Source organism: Crocodylus siamensis, chromosome 6 (assembly GCF_052110815.1).
Source record: "Crocodylus siamensis isolate JL-2025a chromosome 6, ASM5211081v1, whole genome shotgun sequence".
In the NCBI taxonomy this organism is placed as follows: domain Eukaryota; kingdom Metazoa; phylum Chordata; order Crocodylia; family Crocodylidae; genus Crocodylus; species Crocodylus siamensis.
Genome location: NC_143400.1, coordinates 52596663 through 52621635, shown reverse-complemented (window position 1 = coordinate 52621635; position 24973 = coordinate 52596663). Strand labels below are relative to the sequence as shown.

Below are 24973 nucleotides of genomic sequence, written 5' to 3'. Positions count from 1 at the left end.
CCTGAAGAAGTGTGTTTGTATCCGAAAGCTTGCAAAGAACTTTTTTCCAACTATTTAGTTGGTCTAATAAAAGATATCACATCTACCCAAAGAACCTTGCCTGCCATTGTTTCCAGCAGTGTGCTGTTACCTGTTTGGATGATGGGTGTGTCCGGGTGTGCGCACAGCATGCCCATTGTATAAAAATTACTCTTGTGCCACATGTTGTTCTCAAACTCTTTCAGTGTCAGAGTGGGCTTAAGAAGCTGCCAGTTGATGTTTTCTGGGAAATGGTTATTAATAAACAGGGCCGGGTGCGTAAGAAAATAAAATTCGTTGTATCTGGGAAAATGATACGAGGGAAGAGGTGAGAATAACATAGAAAGTGATTGTTTGCTAACTGTCTTCAAACTTGCAACATGAAAAATCAATGTCATGCTATTTTAGAAGACAAAGCAGTATGTAGAAGTAGATGATATGCCTATCCATTATTATCTTTTTTTAATAGGTTGTTTTCACATGAACAGCTAGCGGGGGGAAGGGCCCAGTCCTATATTGCCTATACACCCCACAACACTCTGAAGTCCCATTTTTTTCAGTCTGAAAGGCACCCACTTATTTTTTTTTTTCTTTGACTTTTTCAAGGACATAAATGAAGGCACTGTTGATCTGTTTGGTTTCCATTAAGGAAATGTATCTGCTTAAAATTAAGCATGTTCATAAGCATTTGTAGCAGCGAAGTCTTAATATTATTGCCTTTCATGCAGATTAAGAACCAACTCTTTCATAATATGAAGGTGCAGATTTATATGGTCCTCTGTGTTCTCAGGCATCTCAACAAAAAAGCAGACTAGGACCACTCGTTTCTAGTGACAGATATCAGAATGATGCCCTTCTAATTGCAGGCTTACCATGAGACTTAGGAATTTCATGTGTTCAAGTGCTTTGGTTGACTTTGAGACTTTCTCACTAGGGAATTAGCGTTTTTCCCAATTGGAAATGCCCATGGTGCCCTAAGGGGCTTTAGAACATTTCACTCTAGTCCTTTTATGAGAACTTTTTAAAAATTATGACAGAAAAAGTCTCTGCTTCTTACTCCTGACCCAGAAAATAATAATCTTAATACTATCTCCATTCCACACACCTCTACCATGCCCCTTCTTGTGCCCTGTTTCTAGCTGAGTTGGCACATTGAATTAAAAAAAAAAAAAGGGATCCCATACCTGAATGTGAACTTCCTACAGGAATCATCAACTGAGCCGCTTCCCCAGGTGCTGTCCAGCAGATGCCACCTTCCATCCAGGTAAACTGCATTCCAGGCATGGTCTGAATCCCCTTGAAAGGTCTGTCCAATTTTGTAGCCATACCCTTTAGAATATCCTGACAACTTCATGCACTGAACACCTGCAATCCTGGGAGGATGGAGAGACTTTTGAAGCAGCATCTTACACTTGGAAGATTTCTATGTCTACATATTCAAAATTTTAGGATGACTTAAAATTTAGCATTTCACTCAGAACTAGAATCTAGGTTCCTTAGAAACCATGGTTTCATATGCAGCATATAATATTTTGGTCAACAAGAGACCACCTCTTACTGAGCTTTGATGGTGGATGTCTGTATACAGGTTGCTATGTGATCAACTCTGGAGCACCTTCCTAGTATAATGTGAAGTCATTTCTTTATAAAAAGTCCTTTTTCAGATATGTGGGGAGCTGGAGGAAAAGCAAGGGCAACATTGGACCCCGGCTGAACCAGATGGGGCAACTGACGCCCAGGAAAAAGCCAACCTATTAAATGGGTACTTTGTGTCAATCTTGCATTAGTCCCATAGGACACCCATGCCTGCTACAGGACAGGGAGGTCCAGGTAAGGGAGATCCCTTGCCCTCCATTAATGCTGACAATGTACACCCCAGGGTACTCAAGGAGCTGGCGAGCATCATAGCCCAGCCCCTGGCAGGGATCTTTGAAAACTCCTGGCGGTCTGGTGTAGTGCCTGAAGACTGAAAGAAGGCCAATGTGGTGCCTATCTTCAAGAAAGGGAGGAAAGTGGATCCTGCTAACTATAGGCCTATCAGCCTGACTTCTATCCCGGAGAAGATCTTAGAAAAGTTTATTAAAGAGGCCATCCTTAATGGACTGGCTGACGGCAACATCCTGAGGGATAGCCAGCATGGGTTTGTTGTGGGTAGGTCTTGCTTGACCAATCGCATTTCCTTCTACAACCAGGTGACCTATCACCTGGACAAGGGAGAAGAGATTGATGTCATATATCTTGACTTCAGAAAAGCCTTTGATCTGGTATCCCATGATCACCTCTTGGCGAAACTGACTAATTGTGGCCGTGGGTCCACCATGATCTGCTGGCTAGAAAATTGGCTCAGTGGTCGGACCCAGAGGGTGGTAATTGATGGAAGTCACTCATCATGGTGCCCTGTGACTAGTGGGCTCCCCCAAGGCTCTGTCCTTGGACCCGCATTGTTCAACATCTTCATTAATGATGTGGACATTGGAATCAGGAGTGGACTGGCCAACTTCACCAATGACACCAAACTTTGGGGCAAAGCATCCACACCAGAAGACAGGAGGGCGATCCAGGCTGACCTGGACAGGCTTAGCAAATGGGCAGATGAGAACCTGACGGTGTTTAACACCAAAAAATACAAGGTTCTCCACCTTGGGAAGAAAAACCTGCAGCATCCTTGTAGGCTTGGCAGTGCTACGTTGGCTAGCACTATGGAAGAAAGAGACTTGAGGGTCATCATTGACCACAAGATGAACATAAGCCCGCAGTGCAATGCTGTGGCTACTAAAGCGACCAAAATGCATCCATAGATGCTTCTTAAGCAAATCCCAGGATGTCATTCTCCCCTTGTAATCAGCCTTGGTGAGGCCGCAGCTGGAGTACTGCATCCAGTTTTGGGCTCCACAATTCAAAAAGGATGTGGAGAATCTCGAGAGAGGCAAGAGATCAGCGGTCAGGAAAACAGACCTTACGACGACAGGCTGAGCACCATGGGGCTCTTTAGCCTAAAAAAATGCAGGCTCAGGGGTGATCTGATGGCCACCTATAAGTTTATCAGGGGTGACCACCAGTATGTGGGGGAACGTTTGTTCACCAGAGCACCTCAAGGGATGACGAGGTCGAATGATTATAAGCTACTGCAAGACCATTTCAGGCTGGACATCAGGAAGAATTTCTTTACTGTCTAAGACCCCAATGTCTGGAACAGCCTGCCATCAGAGGTGGTTCAAGTACTTACACTGAACACCTTCAAGAGCAAATTGGATGCTTATCTTGCTGGGATCCTATGACCCCAGCTGACTTCCTGCCATTCGGGCAGGGGGCTGGACTCGATGATCTTCTGAGGTCCCTTCCAGCCCTAATGTCTATGAAATCTTTATCACAGGCTTTCCCAGAAGATTTGGGGAGTGCTGTTTTCTTTTCTGTACTTTGTATAACTTTTTGGTCACTAGTTTAATAGTATATTCAGTGTACTTTGGGCTAAACAACAGGCTGTGTTAGATTTCCTCAATCTTGTGATTCTTTGGAGTCATCTCTAAGGCTACCCCAAATTAGAGAAAACCGTGGCAGACATTCATCTCTAGAACAAATTTATATCTTTTAACTGCAGGAAAATATCTTGGTTTTCTTGGATGATAATTTTTTAAGCAATTGAAATTATTTTCCTGAAAGCAAATACTAAAGAGTATAGAAATCGGGGTCTCTGTCATGAGAGAGTAAATGGGAATTAAACACTCTGGAATCCTGTTTGAACATTTGTCCAAATTTGTTTCATTTAAACAGATCATCTTCTGCATAGGCTGAAACTGAGATTTTTCTAGTTCATTGAAAAATCTTGTATTAAATGCAGCAGCTGCTTAAAGTAATAAGCTGTGTACTTTAGAAACAAGATTATCTGCACAATACGGATTTGACTCAGATGCAAAGTGATATGTCTAGGGCAAATAAGTAGTACAGTTATGAAATGATGGATGGATATTTACATAGCAGGAGGCACTATGAAGAAACCTGGAGTTAATAGCTGATGAATTGGCTAGGAGTTGATAGTGTGCTGCTGCTTCGGAACAACAGGGAAAGCATTCTTTTAGAGAGAGAAATCTCACGTAAAGGTGGTTTGGTAATAAGGCAGCTTTGTACAGAACTACTCAACCCACCATGCCAGATTCAGATTGGTAAGCAAAATGACTGCACAGGATTTAGGTAGAATTCAGGGTTCTAAACTGCAAAAAGCAATTTAGAAGATATCCTGCCCCCCCACCCCCATCCAGCAACTGCAAAATTTGTGTCCAAGTTTATTTGGTGTCTTCATTTCTGGACTGTGAAAGCCTACACACAGGCTTCCACACACATACACAGAAACTCCCTAGGGTCCCAGCTCCCACCTAAACTCTGTCAGGGCCCTGGAGGAATCTAATCCTGTGGCATACTTTCTGCATAACTGCTGGACCCCCATAATGTTCAGTTCAGTGCAAAACTAGTCACCTCCACTCAAGAACATGCTGTGGGAAGTAAGTGGGAACGTCACCACCCATCTTTTAGGTAACAGGGCCTAATGGTTAGAGAAGTTGCCCAGGAAGTGGGACACCTGCATACTGGGACTTCCTTGGCCTGAGCTGAAGCACACTTAGGGGGTCCAATCCCTCAGGTCAGTGCCCTAATCATTAGTAGACAGGCTGGTGCTATTGCTTACTCCTTCTGGTCCCATGACTTTTGCACTCCTTATTGCACAGTGGCATAGCTTTCAACAAGAAGGGTAATAAGCATGGAGGTGGGGGAAAGGAGTTTCTATATGTAGCCTTTGTAGACTATCTAGACTTTTGGTTATGGCACTCTCCTGGGATGTGTGTGTGAATCCTTTCAAGCTAAGAAGAGCCTAGAACTTAGGATCTCCTCTTCTTGGCATACTGGAGTCTAGATGGTGCCTAAGAAGCCAATCTGGACTTTTGCCCTTATTCTGAAAATATTTTTGCCATATTTGTATAACCATAACACCAATGAGCCCTCGTCTTGCAGCCCTAGGCTCCCATTTTGCTGTGGCTGTATACTCGTGCCTGTGGACTATTATGGGCAGTCACAGTCGTCTTATTAGCGGCCTTATTGCAAGATTGAAAAATGATCTTGCTTCAGAACTTCAGTAACTTTGCATTAGGCCCTTTCAGAAAAAAGTATTGTAAAATTAGGGAAGGATCAAGGGATTGCAACTGTAGCGACACCAAGACAAGAGTATAATGAATTTGGAACTACTGTTGGAGATCAAGCTACATAGCCTGAAGAGGAGAGAGACTGAGGGGGATGGTGGACTAGGATAAGATATCACTGTATAAACTGTTCTATTAAAGGTCAGAAACTATGTGTTATCTGGGAAATAATGAGATGAGTATGTTCTTAAAGAAAGTTAAATTACGTATGAGGAAACATTACTTAAGCCAGTGCCAACATGTGATATGGAGTTTGTGAGACATGGCCTGTAATTGGAGGTATGGAAAGACAGGCTGGGCAAGACTGTACCTAGACTTGCAGTGAATAGTCTATTGCTCCCTGCAGCAGATCTTACAAGGTGACTCAGTCTCTGCCAGCCCTGAACTCTGCATAAGTCACATTTTCCTGTGGAATGGGGCAGTAAACCTCAAGAAATTCCATTGACGGGAATTGGAGGTAACAAGATTTTATGCTAGTGTGACTGAGAGCATGGCTTAGTGCAGGGATGGACAATTATTTCAGGTGGAGGTCTGCTTACTGAGTTTTGGCAAGCCATTGAGGCCGCATGACAGGCAGCCAGGGGCAGATAAATATTTATTTTCTAAATTTTTTAGGGGCCCTACAGGCCAAATACAATGGCTTGGCGGGCCACATGCAGCCCGCGAGCTGTATTTTCCCACCCATGACTTCAAGGAAGACTGATGCTAGGATTTTAAAATGGACTGGATGAGAGCTAGGCATATAATTCCCACTAATTTATGAGGAGTTGGGTCTATCGTTCCTGTGATACCTTTTAAAAATCCCAGCCTTCGAAACAAAGTATCAAAAGTCAAGTCCTACCTTTCTTTGCCAGGCCCACACACATTTTGGAAGGCTATTAGTAAACTGTTTCAATGGAGAGATATACTAGAATGTGCTTGGGTCTCCCAAGGGAAGTGATAGAAATGCCTTTATAAGAAAACCATTTAACAAAACTGTAATTGCATAACTGTAGAAAGAATCCTGTATTGGCAGGGAGACTGAGCAAGTAGCCAGCTTTCTTTCATCCTTCAATTAAACGAGTTTATACAGATCACTTAGATTAGCTAGGACTAGTGAGGAGCTCCAGTAACAATTAACAAAGTCAGTAGATTGGACAACATGATGGCAGATGATGATATGAAGGATGAGGTAATGGGGACTGGAAGAAGCAATTTAAACTGACACTAGCATTTCAGTGGAAACTTCTGCTTAGTGCACTGAGATGATTAAAAGTTGGCAAGATGTTGGTCTCTGTTAAACAGAGATGTTACAATACAATGCAATGTGTTAGTGCCATTGTGTAACTCAACTGCTTATCTTTTCCTTTTATTCTGGGCCCAAGAAAGGAAAGGAAAAGAAAAGAAATGGGTATGTTAAAGAAAAAGGCAACGAAAATATTCATGACATGGGGTAGAAGGACTGAAGCTCCATTTGGGAGAGTAAAAGGATAAGAGTTATTGAATATAGAAGAGGCAAAAAGCAGATGTGGTCAGATAGACAGCAGGGGGAGAAGGCCAGTTGTGTATCAGTGTATGCTCCTTCCCAGGATATCTGAATAAAAACAACCTTGACAGTTAAAGATGCATTAGAAACTACAGGCAACTTTGCTTCAAATGCCCATACTGAGCCCTCTGAAATGCCAGCCAGTCTGAGTATTCACACTAGCCATTTCCAGTCAGTTTCTTTTTTGCCTGGGTCTGTGCTGAGGGGTTTACAGCCCCTTCCCTGCTGCTAGCAACCTCTTAGAGTTCACTGGCACCAACCTGGGAAACAAATTGGTGGTAAATATTGCTGAAATCTATTTTTAAGTTCATTTTGGATATGTCTAACTGTTGAAAATTGGCATTTTAGGTTTGGCATCTTAGTAGTAGCCTCCAAAAATGCTCTACCTTTCCCAGGTATGGGACTCTCAGCTGGTCAATTATAGGTCTGTCTCCTTGAGCAGAGGTTAAAATGACTTCCCACCATTTATGCCAAGAACCACTGTCCTCACTCAAATGATAGGGTGTCAGTTGGTGTCAACCACTGATTTCTACAAGAGTTGTGGGGTGCTCGTGTTGCCTCAATGTAGCATTAGGAAGCATAATTTTAAGGCATAATTTTTTAAAATGTCGGCCGTGGAAAACTTCTAAAATTGGGGAATCTGTTCTTTCTGTACTGTCTTCATACAAAAGTCTTGGATTGCATGTAGTGGGTTCAGAAAAGGCAATGAAGAGCCTCTTGCAATAGAATCGTCTTTGATGGCAGAAACAGAGGAACTATATTACAGTTTGTGAGGAGGAGAGTCCGCAAGGTCAATATTCAGTTAACATTTGATAAAAACAAAAGACTGGCTACCCTGGGAGTTTGCTGAATCATAAAATGAGTAATCAACCTGCAGTCGAGGAAGGTGATAGCCTTTATTCAGGAAGAAGAATAGTTGATCTGAATGTGTGGATCTCAAACAGATTCTTGGATAGATTCTTTTTTAATGAACAAAAAATGGGCATTGATTTTTTTTTTTTTTTTTTTGCAGTATGTTTCTCTAATTGGTGGTTATTTCAAATATAATAACAAATGCAATTATAAAATTATACTGGATAATCATTGTTTCTTAATTTTATTGTTTGCTTTAAAGTACGCAGTCTAGTGTCATGGGATACTGTAAAGTTGGCTAGACTCATTCTCTGCATTCACATTTCACACTTTTTTTTAAAGTCCCTTTTTTCTATCATTGAAGATTTCAATTATCAATGTATATTTTAAGACAGTGGTGTCCAACCGTTTTAAGTAGGAGATCACTTTTGGCATTTAACAGCAACTCAAGATCTACTGTGCACTGCTGCCATTCCTCCCCTCCTCACAGCAGGTAAGTCTGTGAGGAGGGGAGGGTGGGGGGTAGATTGAGAAAAAATTATTTGGGGCTGCACCTCCCCAGCTGGTAAGTCCCACCTGGCCGGGGCCCCACTCAACTTAGCCCTGCTTCTGGCTCTGCGGTACTCTCCTTCATTGCGGGGGCCTCGATCTACCCCTGCCCCTTCCCTCCCCCATGGACTGATCTGCTGGGCTGGGGCACATGTGTGCACGCATGCGGGCACTCAGCCCCCAGCCTCGGATTGACTCCAAGAGGCTCCAAGATCTACCGGTAGATCGAGATCTGCTGGTTGGTGACCACTGTTTTAAGATGCATGTTTTTTTCTTTTGTGATAGCTTTTATTGGGACAACTTTACAGTTGGGAGAGAATTTGGGCACACATATTTTCAAGCATTCTGGGAATGGAGAGAGGTTTCAGTGATTATTGACACCTTTCAATTAATAACTGATATTTTGCAGCCCACTTGTATATTGGAGACCATTGTTTCAAACAACTGGAATGGGCTCCATTTTGTAAAGGGTAACTTAGGCCCATCTTTCAGGTAAAGGCAAAATTAATTTTGTATTAGAGGAACACAGGGGATAGGGCTTTCCTGGGTCACTTGATCCAGTTTCCAGCTATCACAAGCAACTCCCATCACATAATCCCAGTTACAAATTTATCAAGCTCCATTTTCCTGTTCCTACTTCTTCCAGTATCATGTATTGTTTATATTTAACCAAATGGCTAAGTGCAAGTGAGGCAAGTGATAGACAGTTATTGGTGTTTTTACTAGCAAATCTGCTATAGTGAAGGAACTTGCACTACACCTGCCCTAAAAGGCTTTGGACAAAAACCTGTTCCATAGATTAGATACCTAACTGCATGTAAGCACCTAAACATGATACTATTTCCACCCGGCGGAGTCCCCAAAAAACAATTACTGTGTATACTTTTGTGATGCATCTTTATCTTAATCTTAAAAATAAGTCTCAAACTTCACAGAGGAGAAGGAAGGTCCTGCTCCCTCCTCATCTTTTGCACTAATAGCTTTTCTTGGACTCAAAGCAGAGTGCGTTTTCTGCTAAGAAAGGAGTCTCCTTGTACAAAAACAGCATTTATAATTGTTTGTCAAAGCCTACACTTGGTCCTTTAGGGCAGTGGTCACCAAACTTTTTTGATCACGCACCCCTATTAGTAAAAAATTTTTGAGCATGCACCCCCAACATATGTATATTTATATTCGTGCACCCCTATCAGTAAAAAATTTTTGAGCACGCACCCCCAATATATGTATATTTATATTAAGAGTAGTTCTAATATTTTTTCTCGCACCCCAGTGGATCATCTTGTGTACCCCCTTTGGAGACTACTGCTTTAGGGGACAAATCCTCCTCACCTATGTCAACAAGCTACTCGCATGCAGAAGGTGGATAGAATTTGGTCTATAAATAGTAGCTCCTTTGCAAAGTGCCTAGGGATCTACTGATGGAAAGTGCTAGATAGGAGTTAGATACTGCAGTCCTCCTAGCTGAGGTGTGAGGGTATTTACAGAGAATTTTGGAAAGGCTCATGCTGATGCTTCCATAATTATACAACTGCCTCTATGTGTGAGCTGGTTGCACTGATGTTCTTCAGCGTTCCAGCCTTGCCATTCGTTTAACCTTCAGATACAGAGATACTCAAAGAAAAAACCACAGACTCTTCTAACCAAATTATCCCCGTACATTCATCTACCATTATGTTAATGCAACGCGAAGCTCAGCAGATGGCACAAAGTAAATTATGCTGGGAGGTGGGGGGAGGGGAAAAGCAAAATTGACCTTTCTAGGACTCACTGTTATGCCACAGCATGGTTTGAAAGCTAAAGTTTTTCAAGTCCTGCTTAAAGTCATATTAGTCAATGTAAAGGGATACAGAATAGGCACAGAGATGACAATTACCATTCACTCTCCCTGGCATTGAATGTTTCTGATCTTAATTTACCTGCACATCTGTTCAAAGAGCCCGGCATATCCCTCGCAAATGCTCTTCCCCGTCTGAAGCACATCCATTGGTTTACTGGACCGCTGGCTTTTATTATGGTATGCCACTACGTCATATTCTGCAGGAATGAAGATACACTAAAGTTCATCTAAAAGCCTGGGGCACAGTGATCAGCAAGCAGAAGCAATGTTTGTGTTATTTTCATCTTCATAAACACAAAGAGAAATGATCTGTAGTAGAAGCTGCATCAAAATGTTTCCTCTGTAGATTTCTACTTTAGGGTCTCTAGTTTCATGTGGATGCATCTCCTAAGGGACTGCAGCTATGGACATAGAAACAGTTCACTGCAACTTAAAAGGCAGGGGAGCTTTACTGTGTGTCAAATAATCCAAAAGTAACTGCATATGAATGCATTCTTATCCTCAGCAGGTGGAAGCTAACTCATGTTACCTTAGCCCTCAGTGAAAGAGGAGTAAGTTATCACAGTTTAGTTGCCACTTAATCAAAGGGTAAGGTTATGTACAGAAGCAGATACCACTCACTAACTGTACACAGTAAAGCCCCATTCCCTTTTTCCTTGTAGTAGATTTGTTCATATCTTCTAGGCTCTGATTCTTCAGATCTTTCTTTCTATGCAGTCATTATATCTCCTCAAGGATGCATCTCCATAAAGATACAGTTGAAGGATTGTGGCCCATTATGGTAAAATTTAGAGCCACTTACTGGAGAAATGGTGAGCCACATTATTCAGGGAAAACAAAGTCTGTTTTGCCTTTCTGCCTGTAATGTATTATATTTAAAGAGAAAAAAGCCTTTAAAATATTTAATCCATAAAAACTGCATTGCAGTTTCATTTGAATGAGTTGCATATCAATGTGAGTAGGGAATGTTATCGGTGTGGGTAGGGAGTTCAGAGTTTGTGTTGGAGGAAACCGTAATTTTCAAAATAAATGCAAAGAAGGAACACAGCAGGATTCCTTCAAGCAGAGCTCGAGGAAGTGGTTTGAGTAGGTTAATTTACATACCCAGCAACCTTGACCATGTCCATAACCCTTTTTAAAATATGAACATATTTTTTTCTGACAAAGCTCGAAGGAGTGCTGCATCAGCTGATTCATCCTGCCTTTAATGCTATTCAGGAGAAAAGGAGTCTGTACTCTTTGATGAAATGCTGAAACTGTCTGCCTTTCATCTCAAAGGTTCTGTTAATATATAGATGCCTTAGAGTCAGTTCCTTGGGGCGTGAGAAAAGCAGGCTACAGAGCAGTGGTTTCCAGTGGATCATTGGGGATCAGTGAAGCAACTTCCTGATAGGATACAGCGAACTAGCTGGTCCTGTGGTACTGGCTCCTTATTTCCCCCAGCTATAATGCATGCAACACTTTCGTAAAAGCTACAGCTTGAGGGAGCTGCTACAGGGCTGGTATGAATCATAGACAGGATGAGAGAGAGCCCAGCCTGCAGTGGGAAGGGAGATATGGACTTAGGAGGTCATGGATAGCAGTGGAGATGTCCAGGAAATGTGGCCTCTTTAAAATGTGGTCAAAAGCATAAAATAGTTTATGACCTTGGATTGCTGGGATTCCTCTTAGAGGAGTGAAATGTACCAACTCAAAGTTCCCAAAAAGGAACTCCATGCCTATTTGAATGGCTTGTTCCTGATCTTTATCCACTGCATGCAAATAAAAAGGTTAAATAAAAAAATAGAATAAATAAAAAATTGCAAATCTACCCTGCCTTTTGCAAATAAGTCAAACAGGCTGGTCTCCAGTGCATATGTCTAGGGAGGAGTGGAAATACAGCTGGGAAACAACATGGTAGGACCAGTCAATACACATAACGCATCAGTAGATGCTGGGAGCCTGAAGGGAGATAAATAGGTTCCCAGGTAATACTGATGATCCTGATGGGATCTCTGATTACCAGGACACATCTAGAGTGCTCCACCCTGAGTCTTTCAACTCAGACACTAATTAAATGTCTTTTAACCCATTTCCTCCCAGCCTATCTTTTTACCACATTACAGCAGGCATATCATTCATTAATGCACTGTAGTTATGGCACATTAAGTTTAGTACCTGTAATAACAGGTATTATGTGCAGCAGTGCCGGCACACATCTTTTTAAGTGATGCTAATGCACAGTAGGCCAATTCTACTGCGTGTTAGTGTATTAGCACAGCTTTTGCTGTGATGCGCTGATGTACAGTAGAACCAATATATTGCTCATTTAGCATCTTGTGTAGATGTGCTCAGAATGTGTTTAATGCCTGGTATATTTGGTCTTGGAGAGACAATCGCATCTAGGAGGATAGAGTCTGGTGGAATAGAGCTATTCGGTCTCCATCTTTTTCCAACTTAATTGGCATAGCCAGGTAGAAACAGACACATGTCAATTGAAACAGCTGTTTGAATTAAGAATGAATTAAGTGCATTGACATTAACTGCAGTGAATTAAGCACATTGGAATACACTGTTAGGAAGACTGTGAAATGTTTTACTTTAAAAATAAGCAAGGTTGACCCTGTTGTACTCGTTCTGCACCTGTCTTTGTTTTTTTTGTTTTGTTTTTTTCCTTTCCTTTCCCTGGACTGTTTAGCTGCCCTTTCTTCTTGGAGACATTTCCCTCGGGTTAGCTCCATTTCTCAACAATTTCTCCTGTAAGTTGGAACCATGCCTCTCATAAACAAGCCCATCTCTAATTAGGGAATCTAAAGTCTCCGAAGTTATATGTGAGCAGAAGAGTTGTCAGCTCTGTAATCTAAGTATCTATTCCCTCTTGTGCTTTTCATTTCAGAGCAAGACTTTCGCAAGTACTTGGCATTGGCCTAACTCTGCTCTCACTGCAGTCACTGCTAGAACTTTCACTGACTTCAGGAGGAGCAGCAAGGTCTGAGCTCCTGAAAGATGCATCTGTAGTAGACAAGCTCCGATTGTTTGATTGTTTAGCTATGAAGATGTGCTGCACTGAGCTGGTTTCCAGTTCAGCAGATGCAGTGTTGCCAACTCTTGCAATTTTATTCTAGTGATCTGGGGATTTTTTTTCCACTTGCCACATGAAAATATGATTAAAAGCTGCCAACATTTAAATTTTCCCTAATTCAAAATAGCTGCCATCTCCCATCACTGTCGGTGGAGCTGAAGCTCCTAATGCAGATGCCTGCCACCTCCCACAGTTTTCATGAGATTGAAGCCATGCCCACTCAGTGGTCTGTAGAGCTAGATGGTATGCTGTTAGGATATGTGCTGTAAAAAAGCAATAGATATCCTGTTAAGGGTCTATGTGGAGCAAGGGGGGGGGAGCAGGAGGATGATTTAGCAATGGCAGAAAGCACTGTACACAGGAAAGTGAGAGGCAGAAGAGAGACTGACAGATAGATGCAAAGGTTAGGAGTAGAGGGTGAGAACTCCTCCAACTGTGGTGGGGAGAAGAGAGTCCTGCAAAGAGCCAGTGGGAAGAACAAATCTGTATTTTAGGCTGGAGTTTGATCTTTCAGCAGCTTACATGTGATTTGGGGTCACAAAGTTTTCTCCTAAAACATCAAAAACAATGTCACATTTTAGGAAAGTGAATGATTTCAAGCAAGGATTTTGAGGGGTCCAAGTTGTAGCAAATAGCCTGAAACCAGGAAGAAGATGCACAGGTTGCAGAAGTGAAGAATTTGGAGGAGGTGACAGGAGGTTGATCTGTTTGCACATGCCAGAAGGTGAGTTGTAGTGGTCGTATCTCTGGGAAGAGTCCTCTCAAAGATCTGGTTTAGTTTTACAAGCATGGTGGCAGCAGTCAGCCTAATGAAACTCACAGGAAGGAAGAAAGGCTGATAACCAGAAATTAAAGCAACACCTCAAGCAGAGTGGACAAGCAGCTTGAAAGGACTCAGATGAGTGTGAAAGCTGGATTTCTAGTCTATAACCTGGCAGAAGCATGGAAGCAGTGGATGTAAGAAATGAGGCTACATACAGAGCTAACTGGGGATGAAAATGAGAAAATAAAGATATAACTTTTTTACCATCACACTGGGGAGACAGGATGAGAAGTGAGTGAGACTTGTTGGGAATAATGCCTGAAACCGCTATAAAGGTATTTGATGAGTGCTGTGACTCCACACAGCAGAACACTTCAGAGAGAAATTGTTCTTTACCCAAAACCAAGGAATGAGAGGGAATAGATTATTACAGAGCTGACAACTTTGCTGTTTACATATCACTTTGGAAACATTAGATTAGTTAATTAGAGACAGGAATGTTTAGAAGACATTTGATTCTAGCTTACAGGAAAAACTGTTAAGAGAAGCAGTGCTAACCCCAGAGAAATGTATCCCAATTGGAAAGGCAACTAAACTGTTCAGGGAAAGGAGTAAAACAATAAGATGCTAGCATACAACAAGCCCAGTACTATCAAGCTAACAGAGCCCAGTCAAGATTAGGCCCCACCAACTAACCTGGGAGCATCCTGGTCTAATGGAATCATGTGGAAAGCCTCACAAAAAAATGCAGCAAAAGAGCCCAGCCTATGGGCAACAGTACAAGGGGGGCAAGAAATGGGAGCACTTCATATCCCAGGGCTGCAGCTAACTCAGGAAAAGAAAGCAGCAGGATGAAGAGAGAGCTAGCAAAGAGGAGGATGTTTTCAGAAGGATACAAATGCTTTCAGTGCACAAGCACCACAGAAGAAAGCTGCCACTCAATTCAGCTGCCATACTTGCAACCATTCTATGAGATCAATGACTGAATCGATTCCTGATGGATTGCAGAGCCAGCTGCAATGTAATTCCAGCAACCCTGATAAGCAGCAACATTAACTTGGAGTAATGTGACCAAACACTGGCAATTTATGGTAATAGCTTTCTGAGGCTAGTGAGCAACTACAGGCTGTCAATAAGAAACCTGCAAAACAGGACCACTGTTGCAGGGAGCTTGTAGGTGTTGACCCACGGATGTACCATCCTTTGCTGGACAGTGCAAGCTATGGATTTGTTTGCAGTATAACACTACAATATCCTCAATGTTACTGAGGAGAGAGAACAATCACTTGGGTGCTGTCTGACATTCAAAGAGACAGATTTTTCAAGTAGGGGGCAGCTAGAGGGCAAGCTGGAGTTAGAAACAAACCCTCTCTGAAGCCCATAAGATGACTGAAACATAAGATTTCATTAGCCCTAGTGGGGCCACTGAGAAGGAACGGGCAATCCTGCAAAGAAAAGACATCACTGCACTTACTGGCACTAGCACAGAGTTGGGCAGCAACCTGGCAACAAGGGGAAAATCTTCAATTAAATGGAAAATCTGTGTGGATCAAAAACCACTGAACAGAGCGTTCAAAAGAAGCCACTGTCCATTACTAGGGACCTACTTAATTTGTGATTTCACAAAAACTGAAAATCTGCCACTGTCCATGAAATCAAAAATTTTTTTTCTCATAAAAATAAAATCCTGGCCTCCCCAGTTTGCTTCTGTTTTATTAACTTGGGCAGAAAACCTGCAGAGTGGCCACAAGTTGAAGTTCTCCAGCTTTGCAGCCTATAGCTTCCCACTGCTGCTTCCTCCAACTGGCTCCACTCCTGGCAGGAGCAGACCCAGCTCGGTTTAAGCAGGAGAGGGAACTGCATTTCTTGGACCTGTCTGGCTGAGTAGAGCTGGGTCTGAGTGATGCAGTTCTTCTCAGCCCCTGGCTCATACCTGGCTGGCTTTGCTCCCAGCAGGAAGAGAGCTGGTCAGAGCAGTGGTAGACGGCACTATGGCTTCCAGGAGCTGAGACTGTAGTACTAGCTCTTCCTTGAAGGAGCAGAAAACCTGTCCTGCCTCTGCTCAGCAAGCCTTTTGTGGCATGTCACAGCTGAGCAGGTGAGGGGCAATCAAAGCAGGTTTTTTGCTTTAATGTGTGACTGCTTCTCTAAGTCAAACAGCACTAAACTGATTAACATTTGTTTGGCTTACAGCTTAAGGTCTGACAAGGTCCTTACAGAGATACATCCCTGATCTTTCCCTGGCCAACTTTACACTGGATTCTAGTCAACTATACTAATAAAGGGCTATATGTCATGTGTCCATTCTCTGTTTTCTCTGTTGAAAGAGTGGGTTACACCCAAAGGTGCCATGAGTGCAGGCACTCAAGCAGTTGCAGGGAATGAAAAATGAGGCTGATATCCAGTGAGCTGCACTGAGAAGTCAGATCCACTGTACTGGAGACCTGTTGACTTGGGAGGGGTTCTGGAAAGAGTGAAGGAACTCAGAGCCATTAAGGAAATGCCTAGAATAAAGTGTGTAAATGATCCAATGATTTATATGGACGGTCATCTGTCTTCACAGATTCTGCACACACCTATTAGAAGTTTTGAGCCTTCAATGCAGTTAATACACCAGGAAGCAGTGTGGGAACAGTCAGAGACCCAAACACAAGCATTCAGAATAGGAAACAAAAATGATCAGTGAGGCACCTGTCCTAATTAAAGCCCCATGAAACAGCTAGAGCAACAATGTACGAGCTCAAAAGGAGGCCTAGGGATAACACTGGTGTAAGGTCATTAGCTCAGAGTGCTTGCTGGTAGAGCCTTAGTGGGCATGGGAAAGAAATGAGGGTAGGTAGGATGGGCTGCTGGCTGTGTTCCTTGGACTAGAAGGATTTCTTCTGGCTGAGGTACATGTGAAGGAATCATGAAAAAGTACTGCTGAATGCACCTAAGTGACTGCAGTGCATGTAATGGAGAGTTCACCTCTATGAGATAAGGATAAATGAGCGTTCAGGGAAGCTCCTAGTATTAGCAGAAACTAATGTGTCAAACCATTACTGAGAAAAGGGCTGGGCAATAGACTTACCAAGCTGCAAGCCCCACTTTATAAGCAGATGGCAAGTAATTAAGTAATGGCTTGCTGAGCGAAGTGAGGACACCTGTAGCCTGCTAAGCAACATGGAAAACTGGAGACAAACCCTGGCTGTGCTAGCTGAAGTTGTTCCCTGTGCTGAGTAGAAAAACAACATGAGACACTGGGGGAGCTGTGAGTTGGCCCAGGAAGGCCCAAGCTGGGAGAAGCAGCCAAGCTGAGTAGAAGCCTGGGGAGAGCCTAGGGAAAGGCACTCAGCTGCACTTGGTTATGTTTGCTTTATGTTGCTGTCTAGGCTGTGAGGTGTGGGAGTGTCTGAAGGGGAGATATGGGAGTGCTGAAGATGCCCTACAGAGGGGTTGAATAGGTAGACTGCCAGAGGCCCTATAAACTGGGACAAGGCTGTCAGGGCCCAAGAGATGGTGTGGGGCAGGGCACCCAAGGGTCATCATTCTGGATCTCTGGAGACAACCTCCCAGAGTTATAACAAGAGCAAAGATGTGGCAAGGGAGGACAGAGTGATCCCTGGAGTGAGGCTGGAGCAGAAGGGGTGGGATGAGAGTAGCTACAAGGAGATGCCCTTCCCAGCACAAGCTGCAGAGTCTGGTACAGATATGCTGAGTGGGATGCACCTTCCAGACTATGTCACAGACAGGTCTGTGGGACAGGAGACACAGAGTCCATCAACATGCTACAATATATTTGCGTCTTCACTAGAAGACTCTAGGTAGTCCTTCAAAGGACCAAAGAGCACCAGGTTCTGCAGGCAGTAAAATGATTCGTATGACTCTGAAGTGGGCTGGGTTACAGGGTCACTGGTGGACAGGATAAGCTGTGTACACAAGATGGGATTGTACTTTAAGGGGAGTGAAACCATCCTAGCATAATTAGGGTCTGCCATCATGAGATAGATATGTGCTTTGATTCTGGGACAAGATAAACTAGAGAGCAAATCTACTGACCAGGCATAAGTTAGTAGCTGTTAGTGCAAATGGAATAGTGTACAAAGAAAGAGTCTCTCTGTTACCAACAGAGTAAGATTGTATAGCCTCAAGGAATCCCAGCCCCAATTGTGGGAAAAGCACAGGACCGATCACTTCATTGCAATGGCAAGAACTAGACAGTCCCAGGAGATTACTGCCCCAGGTTTCTGGGAGGCACTGTACCTGGAGGATACATGGGTGAGGACTGATCAGAAAATTGAAAGTGCATTTGGTAAGGTCCGGCTTACACGATGCACTATGCTCAGACAATGGGCCACACTACACAGCAGCTGAATTCAGACAGTTTGGTGTGGAATGGGAATCTGAGCAGAAGAACCTTTCCCTGACTGATCACAAAGCAACTGGAAGGCAGCGTTGACAGTAAAGGTGGCTTAGGGACTAGTGAGAAGGACAAACCAGACAGGGAGGATATTACTTGGCAGTGTTGGACCACTGCAATACAGGGTTCCAGGAACTAGACAGACCAGCATGACACCTAATAAACTGGGGAACCAAGACTTTACTTTCCATGAGGAGCAGGTGGAGGAATGGGGGTACCCACAAGCAGCCAAGAGAATGCCAAGCCAGGCAGGCCTCCTGCTATAACAAAGGAGGCCAGGGACCATTTTATCTAGGTTGTTCTGGCTGTAACCATCAAAAAGCCCCACAAAACAATGGCAAGAGGCAACAGCTCAAGTTGCAATGAGGCACCAGTCATGTGAGACAAGCAGAGATTCAGGTCATCAGCAGGGACAAAACTCCTACCTCTACTGTTGGCTACATCTGAAGTCACAGCTGAATGGGTAGTGCTGCTGCAGCTTGGCATTATTGATGCTGCAGTTTCTTTTGTGTAGTGACTTGTGCTGTGACACTGCTGAATAAATCAGGCAGGAAAAGCAGACTCATCATACAGACAGAAATCATTTACACACAAGCCTTGCAATAACTGGCAGGGCTGGGAGAGGAATCGCAGAAATGTAGATGGCAAGGTAACCTATAAAAACATTTCTCCATGCTGACAGTAGACTTATTTTTCAAGAATCTATGTGAAGCTCCTCTCCTCCCTGCCCTCATCCCCATTGCAAACCTTCCCAAAGGAGATAAAGCTATCTACATGCACAATATGATGAGTGTGACAGCAGCAGCTTTCTCTGCAGGTGTTGTGGCAGCCAGAGATCTCAGCTTACCTATGTGATGGCATATCCACATCCACACAGCTCTGACCTTCTCCAGATCAGTTCGGGCTTGCTGAAGCAGAGTTCTCACCAGTTCCTCTATGCTGCTCTTGACGCTCACCTGTTTGGCAAGGAGTAAATGGGTCAGAAATGATACAGGGTTGATTGTCTCCCTTCCTTTCTTCTGCTTTCCTCCTAGTCAGAAGGACCCTTTTTTTTTGTCTGTGCCTGGCAGGACCACCTGTCATTTTTGTACAGTACTTGGTGTGCAAGACTAACACCTAAAAAGTAACAGCTGCCCTTTAAGTCTGCTTAGTGTCTTCCCTAACTGGAATTTTTCTTCCCTCAAAGGCATTAACAGTCATAACCCAAATTTGTCCTAGAGACAACCTAACTTACCATGATTGTAGGCCAGACATGTTGAGCCCTTGTGCCAAAGATAAACATTCATGAGAGTTGAGGGAATATTTTAGTAAATAGATTATTCACCCAAAAATGCAGTTTCAGAGTCAGGGGGAGGGGGTTCAAAACTATTTGCAATGTTGGGTGGTTGTGCTGAACAGTTTTGGTGGGGAAAAAAATAAACTAAATTTTGGCAAAAATCAATGTTTTCATTTGACATTTTAAAAATGAAATTTTCAAGTTTTCTAGTTTGAAATGACATGCATTTATTGTAAAGAAATGCTATAAATTAATGTTAAACCCTCCCAAAAACTACATGAAACATTTCATTTCAAATTGAACCAGCCATTTCATTTGACCCTGACTTTTTTTTCGCTTTGCCAAAAAAACAGAAAAAATGTTTTGTGTAAATCCATTTTCCCCCAATTCTTTTTGTTCAACCAATGAACTGAAAAATTAATTATTTACAGAAACTGACTTTTCATCACTGGGTAGACTTTCCCACCAACCAGTCAAAGGGTGAAATTATTAATGAGTTTACTCTTACCCTCTACTTCACAGACTGCATTTTCTTTTTAGACATATATTGCTATGTACACACACACACACACCATCCCTACATAGCTCATTGCTCAGTGTCTATTTGGAGATCCAAAACTATCTTGCCACTGCAATACCTCTTTCCCTCCCACCTCCCTGCAACACAGAAATATACTATACCTGATGAGGTTTCACGTGGGTTATATTATTACTAGAAAACAAAGCCATAAAACCACTCTGAGAACACCTAGTATTTTTTTCTGGAGTGGGATCTGTCCCCAGCTGAGATGACTATGAAAGAGTATTTTCAGTATACTTTTAGGAGTGCTTCTCCAAAAGTACTTAATGTATAATTCTGAATGAAGGACATACTTCTCTCTTTATGCTACACATGATTTTCTACCAGTCACTTGGGTCTAGGAGTGGCTAAAGCTCAATAGGAGTGTCTAGGGAGATAGAGTTAAGATGAGACTTACCTTTGAGGCATAGGCATCCAGCTTCTCAAATTTCTGCAGATCTAGTGGCATAGATTTCAGAGATGATTTGTCCCATGGATAGGCTGTAAACAGACATGGAGCCAACTTTTCAGGCGAGAAGAGAGATTTTAACAGGCCCAACACAAGGACAGGAGAATTAAATCTGCCGCCAAACTGACTGAATATAATATACCTAGAGCCCTTGTTGATGCTTGGTCTATCAGTAACTGCCTTATCTGCTGAATGGCAAAGACTGCCTCCTAGCTAAGCCAGTAAGATCTGTACAAGTTGGTCTGAGTTAGGAACGCCATTCTGTTATTTGCGCTAGATAAACTGCATAACGAATGTGACAACATGATTTCCAATAGGTGTCCAAAGGGGAAAACCCTAGAATGTAAGCACTAAAGATGATCAAATCATGTTCATCAAGGCTTAGATCCTGATATGCTCCCTCCTCAGCTAACTTCACTAGGAATCAGTCCTAGTGAAATGAATGAGGTTACTCCTATGGGAAAGCTAGTCACGCTTGTTGGTGTTTCTGGGATTTGGACGTACGGTTCTACCCAGGGGGAGTAAAACAGTAAGACTCTGGCCTGGCATCATTTATGTGATGAGTTTTGGTATACTTTTAAATGAGTTATTGTAGTATATGTATTTACATACATATTTAAGTATGTATGTAGAGCTGATTGCGTCTTCCATACATAAATTGAGTCATTTATTGAATGGAGGCTGTTCCTGAAATTCATTCAAATATTTAATAAAAGGCTCTTTTCTTTTTCTTCGTCACTTCAGAGCAGGCCATTGCAGGGAGTGAAAACTGCAAGAATCCTGCGCTCTGCTGTGTTGAAGCCTTTCAGGGATTAAGAGATTCCTCCAGATATTGCTTTATGGCTGTCATTTCATGGGGAGGTCAGAGGAAAAGGGGAATAAAAAAAAAGATAATTAGACTTTAAATGTTTATTTTCTGACTCTTAAGTGCCAATAAATATCAGGGGACTACTCTGAAAGGGAGGGCTGGCAATGCTTCAGGAATACCAGTGCAAACTGCTGCTGCTGTGGCACAAAGACAGACGAGGGGATGGAGTGGAGAACCACTGCAGTCCCAGGATCAGTCCCTACTCTCGATGAAATGCTGTGCCTCTCAGTGGATCCATATACAGTTGTAAGGCTGTGTCTCTGGGTGGGTGCATTGGCTTCAAAGATGTCTTACTCTGATGTAAAGCACTTGGACTGAAAGATACAGCTCTTTCAGTCTGGGCTGGAAGAAGGTTCCTCAACCTTCCTGGGTGGACCAAACACCAGAAAGGACCAGACATTCAGCGAGGGACAGACAGAACTGATGGCCCTCAGGATACCTCACTCAGACAAGTGACCAGACCAGGTAGGATGTTAATCCCAGGAACAGGGTGCCTTCTGTGAGCTGATGTGTGTGCAACTTCTGCACAGGACCACATGAGGAGATGGGACTTCTGCTGCTGTTCTCTGTGCCAACCCTTGCACTGACCTGCCTAACATCAGGACTGTTGTCATTCCTATTACAGCTCCTTTGCTGCGGGTTTTGACTCCTGCAAGTGAGAGTAAATGATACTTCCTTTTAGGATGGGAGCTCAGCTCATGACCCAGACTCTGGGGGAACAGCTGACATCATGCTGATTTTCAAGAAGATGTGAAATCTTCTGACTGCTGTTCCATTGTTGGTCTCTTGCTGGGGAGCCCTTTTCTCTGCAAGCTAGAGACCAGCTGCTAATAGAAGTAGCTGCCTCACTGGCTGTGTTGTTGTTCGTTCTTTGAATTCAAAGATGACTGTGACAGCACTGGTTGGTATGGTTTCTGTGAGCACGAGTGGCTGATCAGGCCAATTTTGAACTGTGTGTAGAACTGAGCAAGAGATGCCACTTTGGGTTGCTTGATCAACAGCAGATGTGCTGATAATTGCGAGATTTATGCTGTTTGCACTTCTGCTGTACCTCAGCAGTTTTCCTCTGCTCACAGACTGTAGCTCCAGTGTGGATAAGGCTTTGCCAGGTGGAACGATCATGAGCGAGACCTTCCCAAGACTTCAGGAAGCATTTCAAGGATGACTTGGAGTCCTTGAAACGTTTCTTCTGGCCTCCCTGCGATCGCTTTCCCTCCTTTAGTTTGCCGTAGAAGATCTTCTTTGGCAGTTGCTCATCTGACATCCTAGCGACGTGGCCTGCCCATCTCATCTGTGATTTAATCAACACTCCACACTTCACTGGCTGTATACGGGTGACAGCCACCAAATCTGGAAGGTGGAGGGGCCTTGGCCAATTGTCCTCTGCCTTAGGTTTAAATATCACTGAAAACCTGGGAGGCCTCTGGGGCCTGCTAGGCTGGTGGTGATGGGAGCTGGGCTCCCTGCCCATCCCCCTTGTTTCACATAAGATAGCCCTCTGGCCCTGCTGCACTTGTCATTCCCTCTTTCACCTAAGAAAGGCACCAGCCCCCTCCCCTTCACCTTAGTGGCAGCATATTTCCCACATTGACCATGCCTCCAGCTAATGCCAGCATGTCTGTTTTCAGAAATCTCTGCCCCCACTGGCAAATGATGTGAGCAGAAATCTCTTAGCCTGGATTGCTCAGACTCCCTCCGGCTTTGCCCAGCCGCCTTCTCACAGTGTGATGGGAGAGACAGCCAATCAGCCAGTCAGTGCACAGGCAGCATCCTCCTGCTGTTACTGACTGCCGAATATGCATCTGTCTGCCGAAATCAGCTGTAAGCACGTGGCATCTGTTTCTTTAACAGGCTTGTTTGTTTATCTAGGATTTCACTGAAAAAGGCTATTACATTGACCTAAAGAGAGATAAAGCAGATTTACACATTTAAAGGTTCCTGCTCTATACAGCTCTGAAAATTACTTTTTGCCTTTTGGGAACTAGATGGTTTTATAAAATTGGTTATCAGTTTTAGTCTTTGTCAGGTTATAGCTGCAAAAGGCTCCCCACAGATGGAGGCTCCACAATAACTCACGTAGTCTTACACTATTACCTTGGCAGTTAGAAACATGTATGAGACCCATTTACAAAGCAGACTTCCACAGATAGGTTGCACAGAGGGTCTAGAGAATATCTAAAACATGTGTGACAGTCACAGGACTGTCTTGCCTCCAAAGCCTAGACAATCCAGCATGGAAAGCACTATGTATTTACAATGAGAGGCAGTAAACCATTCATTTGGTACCAGTGAATTTCAGTATAGTTTTTACAATTGCAGAAAGTCCTATTTTGATGACAGATTTGTTTCCCCAACTGGGTTACCCAGTTCAGACAAGATGCTGAGCTATCCTAATGACACAGAGCTATAATACAGCTGATAGTTACCGTGCAGATCTTTTCCAGTAGGCAGGCGTGGTCTGCTATTTTTGTTTTCTTGAAAACCTAGAAAATTGCCAAACTTGGTGAGAGGTAAACAGATAGGAAGAAGCAGAAAGGAAAGGAAGGAAGGAAGGAAGGAAATAAAGGAAAATGAGTGTAGTGTAGGTCTGCAATGAAGATTTGAAATACAGCCTTGTTTTTCCCCCTGATCACAGCCCCATGTTTATAGATAATAACTAGAGAAGCCGGGAGCCACCTGAAGAGAAGGGGTGAGGCAGTACAGGGCAGATGTTCCTTTTCTTTGTCATGTTCTTGTGACAAGGTATTTAGCAGAATTTGCAGATTTGTTTAGAATCTGACAGGCTGTGCACTGAGAGCATCTGCTTTGGCCTTGAATTTGCGACCGCTGGGCTGCCAACCATGTACACCAGACCCTTTGGGGCAGAGCTGAGGAGGATGAATAGCTCCTCTTTCCCCTCCTGGGCTACTCGCTAAGTTTTGCTTCCCTTCCCTACCAGTCCAGTGGCTCTGTGGGTGCCAAAAAGCCTATTTACAAGTAGTCAGTTGTATCCCTCCCTGGAGGCTGGGAACATCAAACCCCATCTCCCTAGCCAGCCAAATAGCTTACTGCATGGCAGAAACTAAAGTGCGGGTGGCATGTACACACGTTTTAGAGAGGTCTTAGCTCCTGTTAATGCCTGCAACACAGTTCTGTAACCATACTATATATACTAGCATACCACATGCACCTTTTCTCCCAAAATCAGCCCTCCAAAGTTGGGGTGTGCACCTAAAATGGGGGAACTGTTTTTTTTACTGGACCAGAATCATGGGGACACTATGATTTAGCAGGTGCCAAACTAGCTACTGTTTCTCTCTGTCCCGGCAAGTAGCAGGAGTGGAGTTTGACTACAGCTCTCTCAGATGCCAAGGCATTTGCAATATCTTTTGGCTGAACAGCCCAAAACTGTTACCAGTTCCTTAGTGGCTGTGAGAAGGTTAACACTGTAGCTTGTGCCTCAAGCAGCCAGTGAACTAGCTGAGGGCAAGTGAGCTGCTGCATGCAGTTGGACATGATGCTGGAGACATCTTTTTCTTTTCACAAAAAGACAGTGACCTTACAGAGAGAGCTACAGATGAGCAGAGAGAGGGTTCTGGTTAGCACAGCCATCAGCTATGTGATCTGGTGGC

At 43.4% G+C, this 24973-nt stretch overlaps 2 protein-coding genes across 2 annotated transcripts in view; one reads left to right on the top strand and one right to left on the bottom strand.

Moving 5' to 3' along the window:
• Window positions 1-16022, top strand: part of CEP63 (centrosomal protein 63) — a 64177-nt gene extending 48155 nt beyond the window's left edge. The window contains exon 18 of the transcript XR_016443331.1: window positions 12843-16022. The gene's annotated coding sequence lies outside the window, so the exon portion shown is untranslated. The remainder of the gene's footprint in view (window positions 1-12842) is intronic.
• The window catches only part of KY (kyphoscoliosis peptidase), a 43190-nt gene that overhangs the window by 3109 nt on the left and 15108 nt on the right, over window positions 1-24973 (bottom strand). Inside the window, exons 7-12 of the mRNA XM_090055931.1 lie at window positions 23789-23845; window positions 20444-20526; window positions 19038-19146; window positions 10047-10164; window positions 1203-1391; window positions 131-321 (exon numbers count right to left, since the gene is read on the bottom strand). Coding sequence (XP_089912057.1) covers window positions 131-321; window positions 1203-1391; window positions 10047-10164; window positions 19038-19146; window positions 20444-20526; window positions 23789-23845 — 747 coding nt within the window. The remainder of the gene's footprint in view (window positions 1-130; window positions 322-1202; window positions 1392-10046; window positions 10165-19037; window positions 19147-20443; window positions 20527-23788; window positions 23846-24973) is intronic.